Source organism: Peromyscus californicus, unplaced genomic scaffold (assembly GCF_007827085.1).
Source record: "Peromyscus californicus insignis strain IS unplaced genomic scaffold, ASM782708v3 Scaffold_16__1_contigs__length_79575227, whole genome shotgun sequence".
NCBI lineage: Eukaryota > Metazoa > Chordata > Mammalia > Rodentia > Cricetidae > Peromyscus > Peromyscus californicus.
This window is the reverse complement of record NW_026294458.1, coordinates 11,098,496-11,123,341: the sequence shown is the minus strand read 5'-3', so window position 1 is coordinate 11,123,341 and position 24,846 is coordinate 11,098,496. Positions and strand designations below refer to the sequence as shown.

Below are 24,846 nucleotides of genomic sequence, written 5' to 3'. Positions count from 1 at the left end.
TATGTGCACTCAGGTGCATCTGAGGCCCAGAGAGGCATCAGATCCCTTGGAGCTGGAGTTACAGATGGCTGTGAACTTCCAGATCTTGTGGATATTGGGAAACTAACTCAAGCTATCTGCAAGAGCTTATGTGCTCTTAACTGCTGGATCATCTCTCCAGTCCCTGGAAAAATGCTTAAAGCAAAAACGGTAAAGATAGCAGTTGGTTTGCAAAACGCTGCCTGGAAGAGCATCCTTCAGGGGCCTGCGGGGAATGAGTTTGCGATGTAGAGCTGCCTGGAAGAGCATCCTTCAGGGCCCTGCGGGGAATGAGTTTGTGATGTAGAGCTGCCTGAAGAGCATCCTTCAGGGCCCTGCGGGGAATGAGTTTGTGATGTAGAGCTGCCTGGAGGAGCATCCTTCAGGCCCTGTGGGGAATGAGTTTGCAATGTAGAGCTGCCTGGAGGAGCATCCTTCAGGGCCCTGCGGGGAATGAGTTTGCCATGTAGAGCTGCCTGGAAGAGCATCCTTCAGGGGCCTGTGGGGAATGAGTTTGAGATGTAGAGGAGGAAGCAAGTTCTGCCTGTGTCGTTCAGGCTGTCTGTGAACTCCACTGATCGTGTGCTGGAAATACAGGTGTACGCCACCATACAAGGCTGTATTCTGTTCCGTTTTGTGGTACTGGGTTTTGAGCCCAGGGCCTCTAAGCATCTCACCACTGAGCCACAACCACAAGTCCAAAATGAGAACTTTAGAGTACTTCCCGGACCAGGTATCCAAACTCATCATTGATCTTCCTATTAGGAACATTTAGTGTATAATTAGCAAATGTTGGTCCAGCTTGTTATGTTTTCCGTCTGTCAAGATTCCATTCAGAGTGAAGAACTGAGCAGACTGCTTTTGTTCTCACTAGTGGATTCACATGCTCTCAGTAGGCAAGGCGAGGCTGATTTGATAACTTTGATTGTTCAGAACAGTTGCATCACACTCACAGACATTCCCTAAAGATGTGATACACCATGAACCACTGAGACGTCTCAGCTTGGCCCTCAGTGCAAGCAGCAGACATTCATTCCCTTTACAGCCAATGGCTGTGAGGTGTGAGGTGTTCACCAAAGGAGCAAGCCCTGAAGTGTTGGGGCTCTAAGTCTGATGGAAAACGGGGCCCAGCACACTGCATGTTCACTCTCGGCCAGCAACAACAGGGTAGCCATACTGACAGCAGCCCGGCCACTTGCCATGTCTCAGTGATGTTCCTTAAACACTAACGACCGTGGGTTCTCTCTTGTGTAGCAAGAGCACAGTGCTGTTGGGCACATTGAGATGAACTGCCTCCCTTCTGTCTTCCAGCTCCAGGCCTGGTGGCGAGGTACAGTGGTCCGGAAGGAAATTGGAGGTTTCAAAATGCCCAAGAAAGGGAAAGATGACGGCAAAGATTCCAAAGGCAAGGAGAAGGATAAACGGAGAGGCAAGAAGTGAGGAGTGACAAGTACCTGTTGTTCTTTCGTCTGGTCTCAAGAGACACCCGTGATGAAGATCTTCACCCAGGACGCCTAGGGAGGTCCCCAGGCCTGTTACCCTAGTTTTCAAACCCCGAATGGGGGCTATCCCATGGCTGTAGGGCCTCTTCAGACTGTGGATTGGGGGAAGACATGTTGAATAGTTTTGTGAACATTCTCATCAGAAAACAGTTCATCAGCTTATAGTGATGGACTAAAAACTTCTGTAATATTTGAGTCTGATTTAATGCCATATGATTAAAGTGAAAAACTGTTATAAACAAAAGTGAGAATTCAGTGAGAATATAAGGTTATCACTTAGCATATGTATGCACATGGTAGTTAATAAACTTTGGTTCTCGACTGTCTCACAGGGCTACTATCAGTCTAGGGTTGGTGGTATCGGGGGATGGCATCTAATACACCTCTTACATAAGCTGCTCCGGCAACTTTTCTGGGGATAAAGATGGAAGTGGCCAATGTGAGAGAGATGGAGTGGGGATACACAGTCCTCTAGTGGTAAAGATGGGACACGGGTCCCAGAAGGTTAGTTCCAAGAGATTTTGGCCAAGTGAGACACAACTATGCCCATCATCTGGGCTATTCCGACTTAAAGAAACAAGATAGGTGAAACTGGCCTGTGCGGCATACGGCCAAGTTGGGCTGCGGCTTTCCCTTAAACCGGCATTCTACTTCCTGGCTCATTCCTGCTGTGACCAGCCAATAGCGAACATCTTGGACCGCTAGAGCTTTCAGTTCGGCGCCGCTGGCTCGTGTATCTCCACTCCGCCCCCCTTCCTCCTGCGCATGTGTGCATGATGTGTGCTGATGTACGTACGTGCAGAGTTCAGAGGACGGCTCCGTGGACTCGGTTCTCTCCACCTTTCTGTGGGTACTCGGGCTCAAATTCAGGTCGCCAGGCTCATCTTGGAACTCGCTGTGTAGACCAGGCTGGCCTTGAATTCAGAGATCTGCTTGTCTCTGCCACCCTGTGTACTGGGATTAAAGGCATGCACCACCATGCCTAGCTTGCTTCTTTAAATTTAAAAAAGTATTTAGTGTGTGCATGCAAACATGTATGCATGTGCATGCTACAACTCATGTGTGGGGGTCACAGGGGGACAGCTTTCAACAACTGTCTCCTCCTATGTCTCCTTTGGGTCCCTAAGATTAAAGTCAAGTCACTGGGCTTGGCAGCCAGTCCCTTTACCTGATAAGCCATTTCATTAGCCCTCAACTGGTTATTTCTGAGAGGAAAGTTACCTTAATGTGTCTTATGTCTTAATTCACGAATTAAACCCATTTAACTTTTTGAGACTTCATGCAGCTCAAGTTGGTTTCAAACTCACTATGTAGTCCAGGCTGGCCTTGAACCTCCTGCCCTGTCTCCAAAGTGCTAGGATTGCAGGTGTTTATGCAGTGTGGGAATGGAGCCAGGACTTCATGCATGCCAGTAGGCACACTACGACTGCACTATAGCTCCACCTGAATTAGCCGTCTAATCCTGCTACCTCACTACCTGTGCCTCCTTAAGAAGTGGGTGTTGTTGCCAGGCGGTGGTGGCGCACGCCTTTAATGCCAGCACTCGGGAGGCAGAGCCAGGCGGATTTCTGTGAGTTTGAAGCCAGCCTGGTCTACAGAGCGAGATCCAGGACAGGCTCCAAAGCTACACAGAGAAACCCTGTCTCGAAGAACAAAAAAAAAAAAAAAAAAAAAAAAAAAAAAAAAAAAAAAAAGTAGGTGTTAACCTCAAAGGCTGTTTTTTTTTTTTTTTTTTTTAAGATTTATTTATTTAGTATACAATGTTTGGTCTGCATGTATGTCTGTCTGCAGGCCAGAAGAGGGCACCAGATCTCATTACAGATGGTTGTGAGCCATCATGTGGTTGCTGGGAATTGAACTCAGGACCTCTGGAAGAGCAGTCAGTGCTCTTAACCTCTGAGCCATCTCTCCAGCCCTCTCAAAGGCTGTTTTAACAAGAGTCGTCCCCTCAGTGAGCCAGCCAGACAGATGCCCTTTCCTTGACTTGTCTTTGCTAAAGAAACAAGTTTTAGGCTTGAACATTTGCAAGTGTTTATTTATTACATGCTGCTGAAGTATTGGCTTTTATTTTAATGTCCACATATAAGATGGCATACAGGCAACTTAAAATAACATACACGGTATTGACATATTTATACTTAAAACTTACACAGTGTATTTACAGACATACAAATATAGGACAATGTTTACAAAACCTTTTACTAATTACATGTGTGTAACATTTCAGAAGTCAAATCTGCTGTAAGCACCTCACTGCAATGTGTATATAAAAGGCTTCTACACGAGTTTTTCCTTCATTTCTACAACCATCTAAATTCTTCTTAGCTCTTCCAACTCATCAGCATAGCGCGTTGTTAGTCACTGCTGACTAGAGGAGACCAGATTACAGGCTCCTTGATGAGCTGCAAGGGTGTATTTACAGAGCGGCTGGGTTGGAAACCACCCACTGATCCACCTTTTCTAGTCTGTTCTAGCCAGATACAAGGGTTCCTCCGTGAGTCCCTCAGACCCGCTCATTACAGGAGGATCCTGGTGCGAGTGCTAGGCAGAGATGCCTCTGAGAGCCTGGAGACTGCTGACGTGACATCTCTGTAGGGGCAGGGTAGGGCTGGGCAGGCACCTGGCTTGTCCATCCTCAGCACTGGTAAGGTAGCCAGTTCTGGTTAGGGGACTATGACAAGACTAACTATCCTACACTGGGGTCTCTAGCAAGGTTAAATATCAAAATGAATTGTTCTTCAACTTAGAAACAGACATATGAAGTCACAAAAGACCAACAGAAAACCTGATTTGTTGTTATATGCTGACTCAGAAAACCTGTAACAACCTCAGCCCAAACTGTGCAAATGTTTCCTAATAATTAAATCTGAATTAGCCTGATAAGTACATAAGGTCTCACATGAAAAATTAAAATGTTAAAATGTCCTCTTTTTTTCTGAGGTAGGGTCTCACTGTGTAGACCAGATCCACCTCCTCTGCCTCTCAAAAGCTAGGATTAAAGACATGTGCTACCACACGGTGCAAGGTCGACTTACTCTAGGGAACCCTCGTAAGTCTTCTGGACTCATTTTCTACACAATACTGCGATCTAGAATGTGGAAATGATGCTGAGGTTTAATGTGGACTAGAAGGAAAGTGTGCCAGCCCAGCAGCATAGCTGGTGAAGAAGCCTTGCTGCTTCCGCTCGGGAGGAGCCTGCGGGCTGGGCGGGAGCCCAGATGCGCTACGATGATATACTCACCTTGAGATAAGGTCTTGTAGTGTAGCCTAGGCTGGCCTCAAATTCACGATCCTCCTGCCCTAGCCTCCTGAGTTACAGGCATGTGCCACCATGCCCGGCTGCTGTTACATGCTTCTAAACTTGGATAAAGTAGCAATGTTCTGTAGCAATGTTCTAATAAAAACTTCTCTGCACAAACAAGGAGAAATTATTTTCACTAGATACTTAAAATGATTTTGTTCAAAGTCACTTTTAGAGGAAGGATATTTAAAAAAAATTTTTACATGTATGAGTGTTTTATCTTCATGTATGTATGTGTACCATGTACATGCCTGGTACCTGAGGAAGTCATTGGAGGGCATCAGTTATGAACTGCCATGTGGGTGCTGGGAATTGAACCCTGACCCTCTGCAAGAGCAGCCAGGGCCCTCAACTGCTGAGGCAGCTCTTCAGCACAGTCTACTACAGCCCAGGTGGGCTGCAGTTACCTAGCATCCTGCCAAATCCTGACCACCCAGCTTCCACTTTTGGAATGTTTGGAATTACAGGCTCGTTTGCCTCTCTGCACCTAATTTTAGGTGGTGCTGGGGATGGAACCATGGTCCAGTATCAAAGTTATTACTTTTAGATGCTGCACAGGGTCAATACTGTTCTCAAATGCAAGCCTTGGGAAGAAAACCCATAAAAGTGAACGACTATACAGAAAAGCCCTATTAAACAGCTTTATGAAATTACTCTATTTGCCACACCAAACACCAAAGAGACAACTAAGAACTAAAAAGTATGCAAACTCTGGGGAGGGAAAACTTCTGTGCTTAAATTTAACTAAAGACGCCCGCCCACGCTGTGTTGGATCCCTGGGCCCTTTTGTGCCCTGCTCACAGCTGTGCAGTAAGGCACAGGCAGCGGGTGTGGGGAGGAGCTGGAGGAGAGAGAGGATGTAAGAGTGCGGCTCTCCTTCAGGGTCCCAGGAGCTGGGAGGGCACCTGCCGTGCCCAGTTCAGGTGCCCTGGCATCAGCATGGCTCACTGAGTCACATGCAAACACTGTTGAGAACGTTATACCTTATAGCTTAGAACTGTGAGTGGAGTGTGTCTCTGTGTTTAGGAAATAGCAGGGTGATGCACAGAACCACCCTCTAGAAAAAGATAGGGTGGTAGTGGGCAGGGCTGGGGAGAGGCCTGGACGTTGGTTTAAATACCTGTTAGATTGTGCAGAATCGAGGGCTTCTCTATTATTTTTGTTTTCTTTGACAGAACTGTCCAAGTCATCATAACACAGCCTTTGATATAAATGCAGTTGGAAACGCAGCGGGGCAGGACCCTCAAACCACACAACTACGTGTCTTGGAACAGTGGTCTCTACTGCCTGAGAACAACTACAATGTCTGCTCAAATGCAGGTTCCCAGGCCACAGCCAAAACTTTGATGCAAATCTGGATTTCACAAATGCTCCAGGAGAATGAAGCTCAACTGTGGAAACCAGTGAGCTGTAGACATCCAGGAACTGGGAAAGATAATGGCATGTCTGTCCTCTGAGAGAGCTAAATACCCGGCTTGGAAGCTGCTGGCTCTGGCATGAAAAATGAGCCTGCTCCCCACGAAGAAGGCATAGCCAGCCTAGGCTTCCAGGTGGGGTCCTCAGTAACGAAAGTTCCACTGAAGAAAATTGTGTCCTCATTAAAAACAAAAACTAGTGGAAATGGGTTTAATCTCCCCTAAAATGGAGAAGTGAAGCAAACATTCCTGGCAGGAATCGTGAAGACCGCGTCTAGGAACACACAGGGCTCCGTCTGAGCCGTCTGAGCAGGCGGCGCCGGCAATCGCATCCTCCCGCTCCTTGTTTTGGCTGTGCCAACACCACCCAGGGCCTGGGAGTCCTCAGACAGCAGACAGCTGTGGCGGTGGAGGCGGCGGCGGCGGCTGCTGCTGCTGCTGCTGCTGCTGCTGCTGCTGCTGCTGCTGCTTGGGTGGGGCAAGCTCCAGGAGGGCCTGGACGGTCACCGCGACCTGGCTCAACCCTTTCTCTTCTAAAATGTGCAGAGGCAAACATAATTGCTCCTGAAAGGGGACAACGTAACACAAAACAAACAGAAAAGAGGTGAACATTACAGAGCCGAAAGGAACTTTCACCCCCACCCCGGAACAACCAAGTGAGATCCGTAAAGTTCCCGGGAAACCCACCCGCTAAAGGAGGCAGACACAGACGCTGACGGTGTCTCACACTTAGGGGTACTTTATTAACAGTTGAAGGTCCATACAGAACGTCTGGAAAAGCGGAAGACTGACAGGTGACACACAGTCACACAGCAGGAGGAACAGCCCAAAGATCAGGGCAGACTTACAGAGCAGGAAACGTGGAAAACAGGCCAAGTTACACCAAGCTACGGCTCAAGGGAGAACAGCACTCACAGTGGACCCTCTGGGACACACCATGGTTCCCTGATGACCTTAACTGCAGGAAAGGGAGGGGCCAGGACCTGTGCCACAGCTCCATTCTGTAAGCCACGGCCCTCAGAGTTACATGGGTTTAAGAAACATTTCTCTACTTTGGGTAATTTGTGGAAGGGTAAACCTAAATTAGTTGAAAATCAGATTCTAAAAATTGTATTTTAGCTGGGTGTGTTTGATCCTAGGACTTAGGAGGCAGAGCCAGGCAGGTCTCTTCGAGTTCAAGGTCAGCCTGGGCTACAAAGTGAGATCTTGTCTTAAAAACTGTACTTGAAAGGTGAGTGGTGGCACATGCCTTTAATCCAAGCACTTGGGAGGCAGAGGCAGGTGGATCTCTGTGCGTTCAAGGCCATCCTGGTCTACAAAGCAAGCCTGAGGCCAGCCAAGGGTACACAGAGAAACTGTCTTGAAAAACAAAACAAAACAAAACAAAATTATATTTGAAAAAGTAAAGTATTTCATATAGTAAAATTCAGCGCATTAAGTCATGCTGGAGAACTATTATGTAAACTTACTCACATCTTAGTAACTGATCCATAAAAGTGATTGTTCCTTTGGGTAGGAAGTTGGATATATCCATCTTGCTACTCTTGTAAGAAAAAGGCAAATCTTAGCATGACACTTACTAGTTTTTCTTCTCACCAAAATTATTTATTTATTTATTTACTTACTTACTTATTTACCTATTTATTTATTTAGAGACAGGTCTCTCTCTGTAACTCTGGCTGTCCTGGAGCACGCTCTGTAGATCAGGCTGTCCTCAAACTCAGAGATCCTTTTGTCTCAGCCTCCCAAATGCTTGGATTAAAGGTGTGTGCCACCATGCCTGGGTAAAACTCACTTTTTTGCTTTTAGTTGAGAAAGGGTCTTGCTGTATAGCTCAGGTTGGCCTTACACTCCAGTTTGAGGGTTACAGGAGTGCTCTACTACATGCTGTATCACTTGAATTACAAAATGGATTGTAATAAAAATACAGCAAGAGCTGGTTGGTGGTGGTACACACCTTTAAAGAGGCAGGTAGATCTCTTCTCTGAGTTCGAGGCCAGCCTGGTCTACAGAGCAAGTTCCAGGGCAGTCAGGGATACACAGAGAAACCAGAAACCTTGTCTCAGAAAAAAAAAAATCTAAAACAGAAAACCAAACAAGAAAATACAGTAAGGCTTTCCAACTTGGGCCGGGCAGAATGGCCCCCACAAAGAAGGGTGGCGAGAAGAAGAAGGGCCGTTCTGCCATCAGCGAGGTGGTGACCCGAGAACACACCATCAACATCCACAAGCGCATCTGTGGAGTGCGCTTCAAGAAGCGTGCCCCTAGGGCACTCAAAGAAATCCGGAAATTTGCCATGAAGGAGATGGGTACTCCAGATGTGCGCATTGATACTAGGCTCAATAACGCCGTCTGGGCCAAAGGAATAAGGAATGTTCCATACCGTATCCGTGTACATTTGTCCAGAAAACGTAATGAGGATGAGGACTCACCAAACAAGCTCTACACATTGGTAACTTACGTACCTGTTACCACATTCAAAAATCTACAGTCAGTCAATGTGGATGAGAACTAAGCTGCAGAGTGTCAAATAAAGTTGGAGAACTACCTTCAAAAAAAGAAAATACAGCAAGTATTTGTTTTTGAGGCAATTACTTGAGTGTAAGTACTTTCTTTTTTATTTAATGCTGATTTGCTAATAAAACTAAACGTTCTGAATTAATACTTTGAATAACTCTGCAACTACAGAGAAGCTGTATTTAAAATGAATCTGCACCGGCCAATGGTGGTGCACGCCTTTAAGTCCAGTACTGGGGAGACAAAGGCAGGCGGATCTCTGAGTTTGAGGCCAGTCTGGTCTACAGAGCGAGCTCCAGGACAGCCAGGGCTACACAGAGAAACCCTGTCTTGAAAAACCAAAAAACCAAACCAAACCAAAAACCCAACCAACAACAAAAAGATGAAATCTGTGTGTACTTTGCTCTGGGTGGGAAACTTCCTCCAGGGCCAAATCCCTGCTGTCTGCTCAGCGGTACCCAGGCCCAAGCCAAGGGCAAGTGGTTAGTTAGGTGCACAGTGGTCTAGACACCACTCAGAGGCGGCACTTCCACATGCACATCAACTCTGTGGATGTTTCCTAGGAACCTACCCTTGCTGGTCTAGACCACACATCAGCCTCTGTGGTGGTTTTGTTTGTTGGTTTTTATTTTAAAGACAAGGTTTTGCTATGTAGCCTATCCTGTTTCAGCTTCCTAAGTGCTGGGATTACAGGTGTGTATCACCACACCTGGCTTTAAGCCTGACCGTGTGTGTGTGTGTGTGTGTGTGTGTGTGTGTGTGTGTGTGTGTGTGTACGTATGTACGTACGTACAAAAGGACAAAACTCTACAGAACTCAGACAGTAATCACGGATTCCAAGATGTCTTAAAACTAAGACAAACCCACACCAGCACACCTTGGAAAGGCACTGTTGTATAGCACTGAGTCTGTCACCGCGCCAGCATTAGCAGGGGACAGTAAGGAACGGCCCACTTCAGACAGAAGTGCGTGAGGTAAGCGGATGCCCAGGTTAACTACAGCGGGTACTGTGTTCCTGGCAGTCTCTCTTGAGCTGCCGTCCAGTTCTGTCAGTAGAGTGTAGAGACACCATTTGTGAGAACTGCGATCTGAATGCAGCAATGTCGTTCTCGGCCCCAGGTCCTGAAACTGATCTACTAAGCATTCTGAGATGGACCTGCTGTTCTGATACAATCTCCCCAACAGCTTACAAAATACAAATTCAAATTTCAAAATACAAATTTCTCTATTCCCGAGGTTGCTGACCATATTGTAACTGAACCACAAACACAAGCTGCTTTGCTGGCTTTTTGGAAAAACAATTTTCATCGGAATAAACCCAAAATTGGCACTTCCTACCCTTGAAACCCAGATTTTTACAATGTGAATTCCCTTAGCGATCTAGTGAGCTAACCTACATCTGATCTGATGGAGGTCATAGCTGACCCACTGCCTCCCAAGTTCCTTTTGACACTCCTTTGGAGACCACACTCCCAACCAGGACTTGCAGAATGTTAACTGCAGTCTTTTCCCCTAATGTCAAAGGAAAATGTAGCGTGGGAAGAGGATTCACGAGGCTTTTCACCAAGTGTTAATGGCTCAGGCAGCTGCAGACATTTACAATCCAAAGACTGGTTAACAAGAGAGAGGGCTTGCTAGCAACCCAGCCACAGCTTGCCTTCCTATTTCCAGCACATCCTCAAAACTGTGTTTGGAACCCTACTTACTTTCTTGTAAATACGCTACTATCAACCCCGCACTGCACTTTAAAATAAAACCAAGTCTTTCAACGGCTTTTCCTAAGGTATAAAAAATTGTGGTAACAGCTTGACCCGGTATTCCCACCCAACCAGTCCCAGCTTATCTGAACGGGGCAAATACCTAAGCCCCGTTCAGATCCCTCTCGACTCCTTACACTCCCCGGATCTATACTGAACAAGTATGCACTTGTCCATCCCGGCACCTCACCCCACACCCACAGCGCCCAGGCCCAGCTCTCCAAGTGTTTCAGAGTTCCACCCCAGGCCTAAGACGATTCAATGCTTCCTTCACTTTCCCAAAGCTTACTCACCCATCCACTACCCAGCAGTAAGGTATATAAAACTTCTACAGTCCTGGCCAGCCTCAAACACAAGCACCGCCATTAAAGGTGCATGCCACCTCATCCAGCAACACTTTTTTTAATTTTTTGAGACAGGGTCCCTGTGTAGCCTTGACTGTCCTGAAACTCACTCTGTAGACCAGGCTGGCCTTATTAAGAGACCCACCTGCCTCTGCCTCCCTTTAGCTCCTCAGCTGGGACTAAAGGTGTGCACCGCCACCACCTGGTGACAACGTATCTTCTAAACATGTCTCTGCCCAATACTGACCACTACATAGAATTTCCTTGACTGAAAATGCTGGACAACTCCCACCACCTTAAACATAGGGAAACTTTTAGGGACGTTCTGGTGAAAAAAAATACAAGAGCACAAATCCACTTTTATTTATTTTCTTTCATTAGTTTAAATCCGGGAAGGGTACAGCATCTGGGGAAAAAGAAAAGCATAAAAACATTAGGTGGATGTTAATAAACTTACAAATCATTGAATATACGATGAGGATAAATATCCCATTACCTGATTACTCATCCCAAAATGTCCCTGGTGATTTATATCCTGACAGTAAGGAAGTTTAGTTTGAACAGCATTTGGCCTTTAGGAAACAGGCTTAGGTACTAACACTCACTTTATATATACACACACTCATCTACTTGTGGCTCATTCATTTTTTCCAAAGGCTTTTCACCTCGTTTTGAGATAGGAAGGTCTCTCATCCAATGAACTTGGAGTTTACAGACTGTCCCATAACACCAAGGACCTTCTGTCTCCCCAGTGCTAGGATTTCAGACACACCGCTGCGCCCGAATTTTTATGTGGCTTCTGGGGAAAGAGCTTAGGACTTCACTCTTGTGCAGCAAGCTTGTACCACCTGAGCCATCTTCCCAGCCCCAAGAACCAGCCCCCTCTCCACACTTCAGCACAAGGTGTTATGAATTCTAGCTATAATCAGGCCCCGAGCTGAGCTATCACCCCCAGCCCCTCAAACAGCATTCAAAACCCTAACACAAATTTGCAAGGGAAGGTGAAATGGCTCAGCGTGTACAGACACTCGACACCATGTCTGACCACATGGAGTTAGATTTCTCAGAAGTGCCTGCCATAATGGAAGAGCTGACTCCCCAAAATTGTCCTTTGACCTTTACATACTGCTGTGACACACGTGCCCATATACATACACATAAATGTAAAATAGCAGCCCTAAAATATAAAGCCAGGTATGGTGGCACTGAGTCTAACATTATCACCATTATAGTGTACCTATGGACACTAACTAAAGAAAAAACAATTGGCAAAAACATCACCTCTTTTTTTTTTTTTTTATTGGTTTTGGAGACAGGGTTTCTCTGTGTAACAGCCCTGGTTGTCCTGAAACTTGCTCTGTAGACCAGGCTGGCCCAGCTGTGCACCACCATGCCCAGCTAAATCTCATCATTTTAAATCTAAGACTAGGGTCCAAGTCCTGAGACCTAGAACGAGCATGCTTCCCACATATTCTGGGGTATAGACATGACAGACACGGCAAAACATATCATAACACCCCCCCCCACTCCCCAAAACATGTATGATGTAAGAAGAGCCTGGTAGCATTGGCCTAAAATCCCAGCTACTTGGGAGGCTGAGGCAGGAGGACCTCTAAGTTCAAGGCCTACCTGGGCTAGGGCGAGTTTCAAGACCAGAGTGACTACTCAGTGGGACCTTGTTTCAAAATAGTCTTGCCTACATAACAAGTCCCAGGCCAACCAAAGCTACAGTAAGACCTGTCTCAAAGTCACAAGCAAAATCCTGTCCAAGGTATTTCTCTTGCCAGCCAGCTTAGCAAAACCTGAAACTCATACAATTCATCGGAGCACCTACCTTCACGGGGCTTCACTCTGCCAACACTCTAAGCTTCTGTAACACCTTTCCCTTAGGTCACTAATTCATAGCAGTTTTACACTCACAAAAATCTTTAGAGGTAGGCAGTAAGATCCCCCCTTGAACTTATTTAGCCATTTATGTTGCTATTTGTACTCACCACACGGATTCTGTGTCCGATGGCCTTTGCAGGAAGGTTGCTTCGGAATTTGGCACGAACCATGCCACTGTTTCCATGGGCCCGGGTTACTTTTCCCCAGATCACTCTGGTTTTGTTTGGTTTGCCTCCAGGTGTCACTGTGTTGCTGGTTTTTAAAGGACACAAGTGTGAGAGCCAACACCAACATAACTTGACACAATTCAGTTATTTCCTAGGACTAGGGGCCTTCACCTCTAGTTTTCCCCCACAGAATCCCCCGAGAAATTGAAAAAAACATATATAGAATATTCATTCAGCAGTTCATACACGCCAAACAATTTTTATAGGACTATGACTAAGGACAAAGGATCTGCGTGTTCTAAAAAACATGAAAAGTTTTAAAGATACTGGGATGAGGCTCACTTGGGCTAAAAGAAAAAAAATGGAGACTTGGCTGCACAAGTCACCAGAGAACTGAGTATAACTGGATGTAATGAACCACTGGAGTCCTGGCTGGCATGGAACTCAGAGACACTCCCCTTACTCTACCTCCCAAATGCTGGGATTAAAGGCATGCATCACTGGGGTTTTAAACATACTCATGACGTATCAGTGTGTCTAAGGCTTTATGTTCAATTCCCAGTATGAGAGGGACAAGAGAACCACTGCAGTATCCATCTTAAAGCACACACGCTTTTAAAAAAAAAGACACACAAAAACAGCCTAAGGAATTGAAATGAATCAAGATACTTTGAAAAGTATTCTGTAAGGCCTTTTGGTGGAAGGGGGTTATTAACAGCTGTAATCCTTTTTAACCGTGTTAGACACTGAACCCAGGGCCTTTCTACAACTGTAATTTTTCTAAGAGCCAATGTTGCCGATATTGAATACCACCGACAAAAGGATTCTTCTGTAATTCCCGATAAAGTTCTTCAAGGTCTCTAACCAGAATCAACAGCATCAAATTTTCACCAACATCTCTGCTTTTTCAGTAGAAAAATGAGGAAGAAATCAACTAGCAATTAAAAGGCACCAAAACACACTTACTTTTTTGCTTTATACACATAAGCACATCTCTTGCCCAAGTAGAATTCAGTTTCATCTCGAGCATAAACACCTTCAATTTTAAGAAGAGCTGTGTGCTCTCTCTGGTTCCGGAGACCTCGCTTATAGCCAGCAAAAGTGGCCTTGCACTAAAGCCTAAGACACACAAGATAAACATTACGAGTAAACTACCCCAACTTTTCATTGAGCTTTTAGCAAACCACCACGATTTGTTTTGCAGGAACTCCTACTCCAGCCATCCACCGCAAAGATCTTGCTCCCCTCCCGCGTTATTTTCAACGTGGGCTTCACATCTGAAGATGAAAATCCCGTAAAAAGCAACTGTACGGAGTCGCGTACCTTCCAGACATATTTGCCTTTTAGAAGTCCTGTTCCCAGCAGGCCTGAAAACAAACAAGATCGCGAATTAAAGCCACGCAGCAGCACGTTCCCCGACACGTCAACTCCCGTTCTTCAGCGCGCTGGGTGAATTCAGTAACCTTTCAAGGATTGGGAACTCAACGCCTGTCACACCATCCACGGAAGCACGGGCCCGGGAAAACGCTCGGACTGCTGAGAGTGACTGACCACCAACTACTCCGGAACGTGGGCAGGGGGCTGGCTGCGGGGGGAGAGCCACTCAAGAGCTGACTCCCAGAGACCCCGTGAGGTGAGCACGCAAGCTCCGGCTCTGAGCGGGGAAACCGGCTTCCGGGGCGAGCAAGACGGGCACGCTGTGCCCATTCTCCCGTCCGGAGCCCGAGGACCAGCCGCTAGACTAGCCAACTCTCCTCCCCAGGACCGGGGGGCCTCGACACCATCGGCCCCTCATCTCCTCCATCCCGCGCCCCCTCTTCCCGGAACCCCCAGAAATCCATGGCGCTCGGGGTCGGGGGGGGGCCTCGGTGAGCGACGCCGACCAACCCACCCCGGGAATCGGCCCGCAAAGCTCCGCGGCGGGGACCTCCCTCACCTTCACCGGCGCCAAGATGGCGGAAAGAGGGCGGGCGGGCCCGCCGCGCGGCCTTGTGGGAGGCACGCCCCGCCCCTCTCCGCGCTTAGGCGGCTTGCACTGCGCCGGAGCGCCAGGGTCGGGGAAGAGGCTCGACTCAGCCGAGCCACGCTCCGGAACTTTACTCTCTTCTCCCGTTCTTTCATCTCTGCAAGCGGCCACACGTATTACTTCGAAACAAACGAGCAAACAAACAAAAAGGCAAAATTGTAGTCTACTAAGAAAAAGGCAAAGGTCCTACGGGAGGGGAAAAAAAACGGACGCCTGCGCGTTGCCATAGCTACGCCTTAGTTTGGGTCCCGCTTCCTGCCGGGCTGGTAGAAAGGTGAGGAAAAGTATAATGTTTCTTTCCTCTCCCTAGAATGGAGATTGGGATCCTACCATAGAGGACAGAAAAACCTGGAGCACAAAGGCAGGGGGAACGCTCCCTTCTCTTTGCTCTCTTATTTTCTCCCATCTAAACCTTTGTCGTTCAAGAAACAAACAGGGCATGGTGATCCTTGCCCGTTAATCTCAGCACTCGTTCCGGAGGCTGAGGTAGGAGGATCACGTCACGAATTCGAGGCCAGGCTGAGTTAGATAGCAAGGTCCCATTTTTTTTTTTTTTTTTTTTTTTTTTAGAGCTGAGGATCGAACCCAGGGCCTTGTGCTTGCTAGGCAAGCGCTCTACCACTGAGCTAAATCCCCAACCCTCAAGGTCCCATTTTAAACAACAGCAACAAAGACATACGAGGTAAACCACGGGTCGCGGTGCTTGCTTGTAATCCCGGTATTCTGGATGCTCAAGCATCGTCTGCTACAGAGGGAGTGCCAGTCAGCCCGAGGCATATGAGATCCCTTCTCAGAAAGAGGAAAGTGAGAGATAGATGTATAGATAGATAGATATTCGTCCTTCCATCCTTTGCTTGACTTGTCGAGTGAGAATGAACTTAGTGGAGTCAGATTCACAGTTCGTAACTGTTGCACATTAGTTGAGTCTGACTGATGGATTCATTCATTTATTCAGCAAGTAATGTTTTGCATGACTACCAACCACTACCGAGAATGGTGTGGGCTTGGAGGGCGCTGCAGTAAACCAACAAAAATTTCTCCCTCATGCAGCCTACATGGAGGAGCAAACTGGGCATGTTGGCTCTTGTGTCTGTAATCTCTGCACTTGGAAGGCTGAAGTATGAAGATCAATTTATGTTTCAGGCCAGTCAGAGGTACATAGTGTGTACAAGGATATCCTGGGCTACAGAGTAAGATCCCCCTCCCCCATCTCACTGCCCCCAACAAAAAACCCAGGACGACAAGCAGATAGAACATGTGGCATGTTCGAAGGTGATAACTTCCTTAAAAAACCAACGACAAAAAAAAAAAAAAAAAAACCTGTTTATGAAGATGGGTGGTGGTGGCACACGCCTTTTAATCCCAACACTCAAGAGGCAGAAGCAGGAGGATCTCTGAATTGAAGGCCAGCCTGGTCTACAGAGCCAGTTCCAGGACAACCAGGGCTACACAGAGAAACCCTGTCTTGAAAAAACAAAACCAAAAACTTGTTTATGCATACATGTGTATGTCCCGTGCATGTGGGTGCTTTCAGGGGTCAGAAGAGAGCCTCAGATACCCTGGAGCTGGATTCACATGCTGTTTTGTTTTTTTTTCCAAAGAGGGACTAGGCTGGAGATATGACTCAATGGTTAAGAGCACATATTGCTTTTGAAGAGGTCTAGGGTTTGATTCTCAGCATCTACATCACAACTACCTGTAATTTCAGGTCTAGAGAATCTTGTGGTCTCCTGTATGTACATGGTGCATATAGGGACAAATAGGCACACAAACATATGTAAAAAAAAAATTAACAGTAAAGACAGTGTCTCATGTAGCTTAGGCTGGCCCCAAACTCCCTATATTAAGCCAAAGAAAGCCTTGAACTCTTGATTCTGCACCCCACCACCACCACTTTCCAAGTACTGGGATTACAGACTTTTGCCACGGTGCCCAGCTCTGAAGGATAATAACTTATTAAACTGATTTCCAGGATTCATAGTTTTTCTGGGGCTGGAGAGATGGCTCAGCCATTAAGAGCACTGGCTGCCCTTCTGGACCCACTGGACCCAGGTTCAATTCCCAGCATCTACATGGCAGCTCACACTTGTCTGTAACTCTGGTTCCAGGGGATCCAGCACTCTCACACATTCATGCAAGCAAAACACCAATGCACGTAAAAATTAATTAATCTTTATAAAAAAAACAGTTTTTTCAAATGTAATCTCAATTGTTCTAAGTCACAGTACAGTAAATTCTGTTATCTGACAGAACAGGGTAGACTCCTTTAATTCAATATAGAGGAGAGAATAATGGAAAAAATTAAGTAATAACAAAATAAATCTGTTTTATAGTGATTACCAATTAAAAATCAGAACACAATGACACATACTAAAATTGTCCTTAAATTACCTTAAGAAGAGGCAAAAGACTGCATTCTGTTTTGGAGGACCAATAATGAATCCAACCAAGAATAAGCCTGCAGACCTGTGTGCCTGCTCTACCAAGGAGAAGGGGGTGAACCACAGCTCTTGTAATTCTGTGATTTTTTTTCTCCTAGTAAAAGAACATGGGAATAAAGAAAACAGGATTCAGCATTCTCTCGAACTAATAACATTTTTTTCCCATTTTAGGTTACTGCATTCTTGTGAAATTATAAATCTACCCCAGAGGGCAAGAGAACTGTCGCAGGAAGAATGGAAGGGTGTGTTCAAAATTCCAGTTTGTTTGTATTTATAGTATTACATGATATGTAATAATTAAATTCTGTGGATTATCTGTCTCTATGTAACAAACTATTGTTGTGGAATATTACTTTAACTAGGCAAAGATGTGTTACATGCTGCATTTGTTTAACGATGTAAAGGTGTGTGTTTAACTATGTAAAGATGTGTTGCATTTGTTTCACTTTGCCTGCCTAAGGCACCTGATTGGTCTAATAAAGACCTGAAGGGCCAATAGCCAGGCAGAGAAAGGACAGGTGGGGAATGGAAGGCAGAGAGAGTAAGTAGGAGAGAAGAACAGAGGGAATGAGGGAGAAAGAGAGAGACATGCCAGGGGCCAGAAGCCAGGCAGCCACCAGCCAGCCAGACACCAGAAACAGAAAGTAAGATATACAGAAGGAAAGAAAAGTAAAAAGCCCTGGAGGCAAAAGGTAAAGAGAAACAGCTTAATTTAAGTTAAAAGAGCTAGCCAGAAATGAGCCTAAGCTAGGCCGAGCATTTATAACCAATAAGTTTCCATGTCATGATTTGGGAGCTGGTTGGTGGCCCAAAAGAAAAAGCCAGGTACAAACTGCCCCCAAATGTAATGACCTAAAATATAAAGATCTACCATCTCAGAATTCCGGTGGGTCTGGAGTTTGGGACCAGCTTAGCAAATGGTTCTGGTATGGGAGTCTGTGCTCGTTAACCCTCTCAATTGCTGGGACAAAATACCGGAGAAGAAGCCGTGTAAGGGAAGAAATAAAAAGCTTTGTTTTGGCTCACACTTTGGGGGAGAGTCTGTTATGGAGGGAAGGCTTGGCATCAGGAGCAGAGGGACTGGTCACGTGGCATCCACAGTCAGGAGACAGAGAGAGACATAAAGGCTGAGGCTCAGCTCCATTTCTCCTTTTTATTCAGTCCATTTAAGGTGAGTCTTCCCATCTCAAGTATCCCAGTCCTAGAAAATCCTCCACAGCCATGTCCAGAGGTTTATCTGGTGAGTCTAGATCCAGTGAAGTTGACAGTATTAACCAGAAGGTCGAAGCTAACCAGGGGTAGCTTAAGTGTCCCCATGACAGACAAGGCACGCTGCTTCCCTGGGAGTGACCTTTGGAGTGAGGGCGAAGCTGCCATGCTATTTACCATTTGTCTGGAAATCACACTCTTCCTTTCTACAGACCCTCCCGGTTTCCCCTACTCAGCGCAGGAAAACCACACACACAGGCATAAGGACCAGGAAGAGTTATCTGGGCCACCTTAGAGGCTGGCTCCCATATCCTGTCTTTCAGTAATCATGAGGCACTTTTGATTAGCATCTAAATATGGTGCTTTCAAATAAAGTTAATTGTGGCTCAAATTCAAATTGCATTAGCATAGCAAAACAGCATAGACTGTATGGCTTTGCCAGCCAATACGTTGTCTTTGGTTGGTCCTACTGAAGGGTCTCTGGAAAAATCTCCTGCAAACAGCTGCCTTTGTTTTTTATAGAGGTTATGTTCTCTGACAGAGTGAACTTAGGGTCAATGTACATGCTGCCTGTGTTTTTGAGGGTCAGTCATATTTCCACATTGACCTCTGACTTCATCTGTCTTTTCTCGTAGCCTTAGGGACCAGCTGGAAGCCTTGGACTTCTCTTCAGAAGCTTTGCACCCTGAGGTGACCGTGGTAGTGACAGGAGAACCACCTGGCGCTATAGAAGAAGAATCAGAAAATGAAGAGGAGGAAGAAACCCCTGCAGAAGTCATAGATTCACTGTCCCTGCTGGACGTGCTGAGGGTCTCCGCAGTTATGGAGGACATCATCGACCAGCTCTCTATCCTAAGCTACATCATCCCAGTGCAGTACGAAAGGAGGCAGAGCGTCAGCCAGGTCAGCAGCCTCGCCCGGGTGCCGGCTCCTTTTCTTTCCTGTTGACCTCTCCAGCATTTGTATGACTTGTGTCAGTAAACTTAGCTTGTGAAGCAGCACCTTTATGTCAGATAAAAGGCCACACCACAGTTATCTGAGGTCCGTACTCCAAATGGAGAAAGTGGCGTATAGCTCAGGAAGTACACTATACCGTTGCAATATATTGGCATTAGTCCAAAAGGCCCAAAGCTCAGTCCGTATAAGTACAGCACAGACAACCTTCAGTGGACACAGATTCTGGATCTCTGAATTCAACCAACCCCTGCTAAAAAATATTTGGGAAAAGTTTGGTCTTTACTGGATGCGTCGACTTTTTCCCGTCGCCATTCCTAAACAATTCAATATAACAACTGTTGTACACTGTATTCGCCGATATAAGAAATCTAGAGCCTACTTAAAACATAGAGACTATTTGCATAGCTTGTATGCTAACATTGCATCAGCTTTACTTAAGGGGCTTGAGTATCCAGGGGTGCCCCAGAACCTATCCTATGGATGTTGTGGTGGGGCCACTGTGCATATACTGAGATCATGTGTTAGTTTCCTGAGATCAAAGGTCCCACCTATCTTGTATCTCTTGGTTGCTAAAAGCCAACAGGACACTAGGGGGAGGAAAGTCATCTGGACACTCTTAGCATTGCTTTAGTCAAAAATAACTCTGCTGTTGTTGCTGAATATGTTGCGCCCTGCTTTTGCAAATATCAGGGCCCGTTACCATGTCAACAATCATATTTTCAATGGTGGCTTGGACTTCCGGGCCCCACTGAGCTCGTGTCTGTAATCTTAGCACTGGCCATGCAGAGACAAGAAGATTCAGGGAGTGTGAGTAGCCTGCTCCACCTAGAAAGTTCCAGGCCAGGCTGCTGAGATGGTTCAGTGGGTAAAGGTGTGTGCTACCAAGCTTCCTGACCTGAGTTTGATCCCTGGGACTCACAATTGGAAGAAAGAACTGATTTCCATAAGTTGTCCTCTGACTTCCAAACCCACTGATCACATGACCGTTCCAAATCAAAAAGTAAATGTAATTTTTTTAAAGATTTTTTTTTTTAAGTGTATGGGTATTTTGCCTGAATGTATGTATGTGAACCACATATATGCCTGGTGCCCAAGGAAGCCAGAAGAGAGTTATGGATTCTTTGGAACTGGAGTCACAGATGGTTCAAGACAAAATGTGGGTTCTAGGAACCGAACCTGGGTCCTCTGCTAGGACAGCAAGTGTTCTTAACCTCTGAGCCATCTCTCCAGTCCCATAAATATAATTTTTAAAATATATTTTTGCCAGGTGGTAGTGGTGGATGCCTTTAATCCCAGCACTTGAGAGGCAAAGGCAGGTGGATGCCTGAGTTCGAGGCCAGCCTGGTCTACAGAGTGAGCTCCAGGACAGCCAGGGCTACACAGAGAAACCCTGACTCGTATAGGTATGCGTGCAAACACACACACACACACACACACACACACACACACACACACACACACACACACACATTTTTTTTTAAAGAAAGTTCTAGGCCCACCAGGACTACATAGTGAGATTCCCATCTCATAAAAGAAACAACAACAGAAACTTAACTTGATAGGGAATAAAGTCTTTTAAATTGCCAATGACATAGGTTGTAGATATAAAATGAAAACAATTAATAAATACACTAACTTTAAAAAAATTGCCAGGTAGCCAGGCATGGTAGCATATACCTTTAATCCCAGCACTCAGGAAGCAGAGGCAGGTGGATCTCTGAGTTCAAGGCCAGCCTAGTCTACAAAGTGAGCTCCAGGACAGCCAGGGCTACACAGAGAAACCCTGCCTCAAAAAAAAAAAAAAAAAAAAAAAAAATTGCTGGGTGGTGGTTCACGCCTTTGATCCCATCACTTGGAAGGTAGAGTTGGGAGGATCTCTGAGTTCAAGAACAGCCTGGTCTACAGAGCTAGTTCCAGGACAGCCAGCGCTATGCAGAGAGAGACCCGGTCTCAAAAAAATTAAAAATAAATAAATAAAATACGATTTGTAACAGGGTATATTATTTCTGATCCTATGACCAGTAAAATCCGCTATGTTTGGGAGAGAATAAATTGCTTCCCATGTCTAATAGAGAGTTCAGACTAGGAGAAGAAAATGAAAATTTTCTCTAATTACCCTTTACAGTTTTTATTCCTTAAAGATTTATTCTTTTTAATTGTGGGGTGCGTGTGTATTTGAGTATAGTTACCACCTGGCTTGGATGCTAGGATTCAAACGCTGGTCCTCTGAAAGAGCAGTTTGTGTTTGTGTGTCTGTGTGTGTCTGTGTCTGTGTTTGTGTCTGTGTGTCTGTGTGTGTGTGTGTATGTCTATGTGTATACACACACAGCCACATGGGGAAATGAAAGGTCTTATTTTTTTTTTATTTATTTAATTTTTTTTAGATTTTCCGAGACAGGGTTTCTCTTCGTAGCTTTGTGCCTTTCCTGGATCTCGCTCAGTAGACCAGGCTGGCCTCGAACTCACAGAGATCCACCTGGCTCTGCCTCTCGAGTGCTGGGATTAAAGGCGTGCGCCACCACCACCACCCCCCACCCCACCCCCCACCCCCGGCTGAAAGGTCTTATTTTTTGAGACAGGGACTTTTACTGAACCTGGAGCTCACTTATTTGACTATACTAGCTGCCTAGCCAGTTCCCATGATCCCCCTGTCTCCGCCTCCCTAGGATTGAGGTTGCCAGCATGTATAACTACATCTGGGTTTTTGTTTTGTACATGAGTGCTGGGAATTAGAATCAATGCCCACTGCATCGTCTCTCCAGCTCCTAAAGCTCAGAAGTTTAAACCAGGTCTCCTGGATCATGTTTATAATCCAAGAACTTGGGAGGTGGAAGCAGGAGGAACTTGAATTCAAGGCCAGGCTGGGCTACAGCACCATGCCTGTCTGTCTTTAAGAGTAGTTTAGTGCCATTAATGCTCAATGAAAACCTTAAGCTGGTGAACAGTGTTCAGGGAGGTCATTACTCTGAGAAACAAACAAGTAAACTCTTGTAGTCTTACTCTGGTTTATGATAGTGATCTTTCACCTACGAGATTTTCTGGCATAACAGGAGCCCTCCTTGTGATGTCATTTCCTTAAAACAACTCATTTGTATTTTGAAGTGTGTGTGTGTGTGTGTGTGTGTGTGTGTGTGTGTGCCCATTTGTGTGCAGGTGCATGTGTTCTCTCCTAGGTGAGGTCTGAACTTACATATACACTTACCCAGATCATGAGAGTAGAAGGGACCACGATGAGGGAGAAGGGAGTTTGGGGGCTGGGAACCAGAGAGTAGGGTCAGGAGAGGAAGAAAATGATCACGTTTTCTCCTACGTTTCCATGCCCCCTCCCTATATAATTTCTGAAATAGTAACTTATTTTGCCAATGGGAAAGCAGAGCTACAGAAATTTCAAATAGTTACCTAAAGTCAATACGGTTAGTAAAAGACAGAGCCAGGGTTCAAAAGTGTAAGCACTGTCAGCAGCCCAAGCAGTCAGCCACAGGTAAAAGAAGAATCATCGATCGGGAGGTAGACGCATGCTGTCTCTGGTTCCTCAGTACTCGACTTTAGGTCTGAAAAATATTTTGGCTTTTCCTGTATAACCCTCAGGATCTAAACTACATCACTAAATCGGATCCAACTTTCACTTTTCAGTACAATTCTCCTTTTATTTTGCCTAGTTTTTGAATTGTTCTGTTGTGTGTCTCACTGGGTTGTCTGGGGTAGCACTGAACTTGAGTGCCCTGGCGACTGCTCTCCTCGTATCTGAGACCACAGGTGCGTGCCACCATGCCGTCTGTGTATTTCAGATCTGTGTGTTTCTGAACGTTGAATTTCTGACGAGTCCTAGGCATTGTGCTAAGCAATGCCTAAAGATGACCATATTTATATCCAACCTTACTCTCCGGAGAGAATTTGAGATGAAAGAAATTTAAGAAATAGGGATTGGCCGGGCGGTGGTGGCGCACGCCTTTAATCCCAGCACTCGGGAGGCAGAGCCAGGCGGATCTCTGTGAGTTCGAGGCCAGCCTGGGCTACCAAGTGAGTCCCAGGAAAGGCGCAAAGCTACACAGAGAAACCCTGTCTCGAAAAACAAACAAACAAAAAAAAACAAAAAAAAACAAAACAAAAGAAATAGGGATTAACTCAGAATCTGACATGTCCAGGCACAAAGCCCCATGTGCCATCCCCAGTACAGAAAGAAAAAAGTAAAAAAGAAAGAAAGTGGGGGGGGGGGGGGGGGGCGTGCGTGCTGGAGAGATGGCTCAGTGGTTAAGGACACTGGCTGTTCTTCCGGAGGACCGGAGTTCAATTCCCAGCACCCGAATGGCAGCTCAAAACTGTCTGTAACTCCAGTTCCAGGGGATCTGACACCCTCACACCAATGTAAATTAAATAAAATTAAGAGAGAGAGAGAGAGAGAGAGAGAGAGAGAGAGAGAGAGAGAGAAGGAAAGGAGGAAGAAATAAAAGAAAGAATTTGTAGTGAGCCCATACTGTTAAGACACTGTCTCTCCTCTCACAGAACCCATAATCTGATTTTGGCATTTTATACTTATAATATGGTAAATTTACAAATCACTGTGTGTTTTTGTTTATTTAGTTTTTTATTGTTTATTTTTGGATTGTTGCTTTGCAGTTTCAAGCAGGGTCTCCCTTAGCCCAACCTGGTCTGAAACTTAATATCCTGCCAGTGGTGATCCTGAACTCCTGATCTCCATCCTCCACCTCCCAGGTGCCAGGATGCCGGAACCATCGTACTCTACCACTTCCACCTTTTGTGATGCTGGGGGTTGGCTCTAGGGCCTTGCACACAATAGGACGTATTCTACCATGGGCCTCCATCCTCAGCCCTAAGCTTTACCGTCGTTGCCTTATAGTTCACCAGGTGGTAAGTTAGGGGGTGATGGAGAGAATGTGTGAAGGCCGGAAGACAGGAAACAGCAGGGTAAGTGGTTTGATGGGCCCGAAGGCAGGGTCTGTTTCCTTGGAGTATGGAATGTAAGTGGAGAAAAAGGTTGAAAAAGAGATATAGGTCCTTTTAGTGTTGTCTCTTCCCTTTAAGACAATCTCTTTTAAAAGTTTCTTTTTAAGATTTATTTAATTTTTTATGTGTGTGAATGTTTTGTCTGCATGTATGTCTGTGTATCACGTACACCCGCAGAGGGCCGAAGAGGGCGTGTGGATCCTCTGGAACCAGAGTTACAGATGGTGGTGAGCCACCACATGGGGGCTGGAAGTCGAACCCAGGTCCTCTGCAGGAACAAGCACTCTTAACTGCTGAGCCATCTCTACAGCCCCTAAGACAGTATCTTTAACTTCATTTA

The 24,846-nt window shown here is 45.9% G+C and overlaps 4 protein-coding genes across 12 annotated transcripts in view; 2 read left to right on the top strand and 2 right to left on the bottom strand.

Moving 5' to 3' along the window:
- The window catches only part of Lmln (leishmanolysin like peptidase), a 57,547-nt gene extending 50,979 nt beyond the window's left edge, over positions 1 to 6,568 (bottom strand). Inside the window, exon 1 of the mRNA XM_052739899.1 lies at positions 6,482 to 6,568. Within this exon, the coding sequence (XP_052595859.1) occupies positions 6,482 to 6,568 (87 nt within the window). The remainder of the gene's footprint in view (positions 1 to 6,481) is intronic.
- Positions 6,569 to 6,923: 355 nt separating this feature from the next.
- LOC128111883 (60S ribosomal protein L31-like) lies at positions 6,924 to 9,533 on the top strand. The gene has a single exon (XM_052740373.1). The coding sequence runs from the start codon at positions 8,374 to 8,376 to the stop codon at positions 8,749 to 8,751; it is 378 nt and encodes a 125-aa protein (XP_052596333.1). The 5' UTR covers positions 6,924 to 8,373; the 3' UTR covers positions 8,752 to 9,533.
- Positions 9,534 to 11,193: 1,660 nt separating this feature from the next.
- Rpl35a (ribosomal protein L35a) lies at positions 11,194 to 14,242 on the bottom strand. The gene is given in 4 exon segments (XM_052740375.1): positions 11,194 to 11,260; positions 12,849 to 12,993; positions 13,875 to 14,027; positions 14,232 to 14,242. Coding segments are annotated over 4 exon segments (333 nt in total). The 3' UTR covers positions 11,194 to 11,236.
- A 129-nt stretch (positions 14,243 to 14,371) lies between these two features.
- The window catches only part of Iqcg (IQ motif containing G), a 44,069-nt gene continuing 33,594 nt past the window's right edge, over positions 14,372 to 24,846 (top strand). For 2 of the 9 annotated variants that reach the window (XM_052740371.1, XM_052740364.1), the window contains exons 1-3: positions 14,870 to 15,208; positions 17,547 to 17,617; positions 19,220 to 19,487. In XM_052740371.1, the coding sequence (XP_052596331.1) occupies positions 17,610 to 17,617; positions 19,220 to 19,487 (276 nt within the window). In that variant the 5' untranslated portion in view covers positions 14,870 to 15,208; positions 17,547 to 17,609. The other 7 variants (XM_052740363.1, XM_052740362.1, XM_052740367.1 and 4 more) reach the window with 7 other exon arrangements.

Coding starts and splice junctions, on each gene's coding strand:
- LOC128111883 (XM_052740373.1), top strand. CDS start 8,374: ATGGCCCCCACAAAGAAGGGTGGCGAGAAGAAGAAGGGCCGTTCTGCC.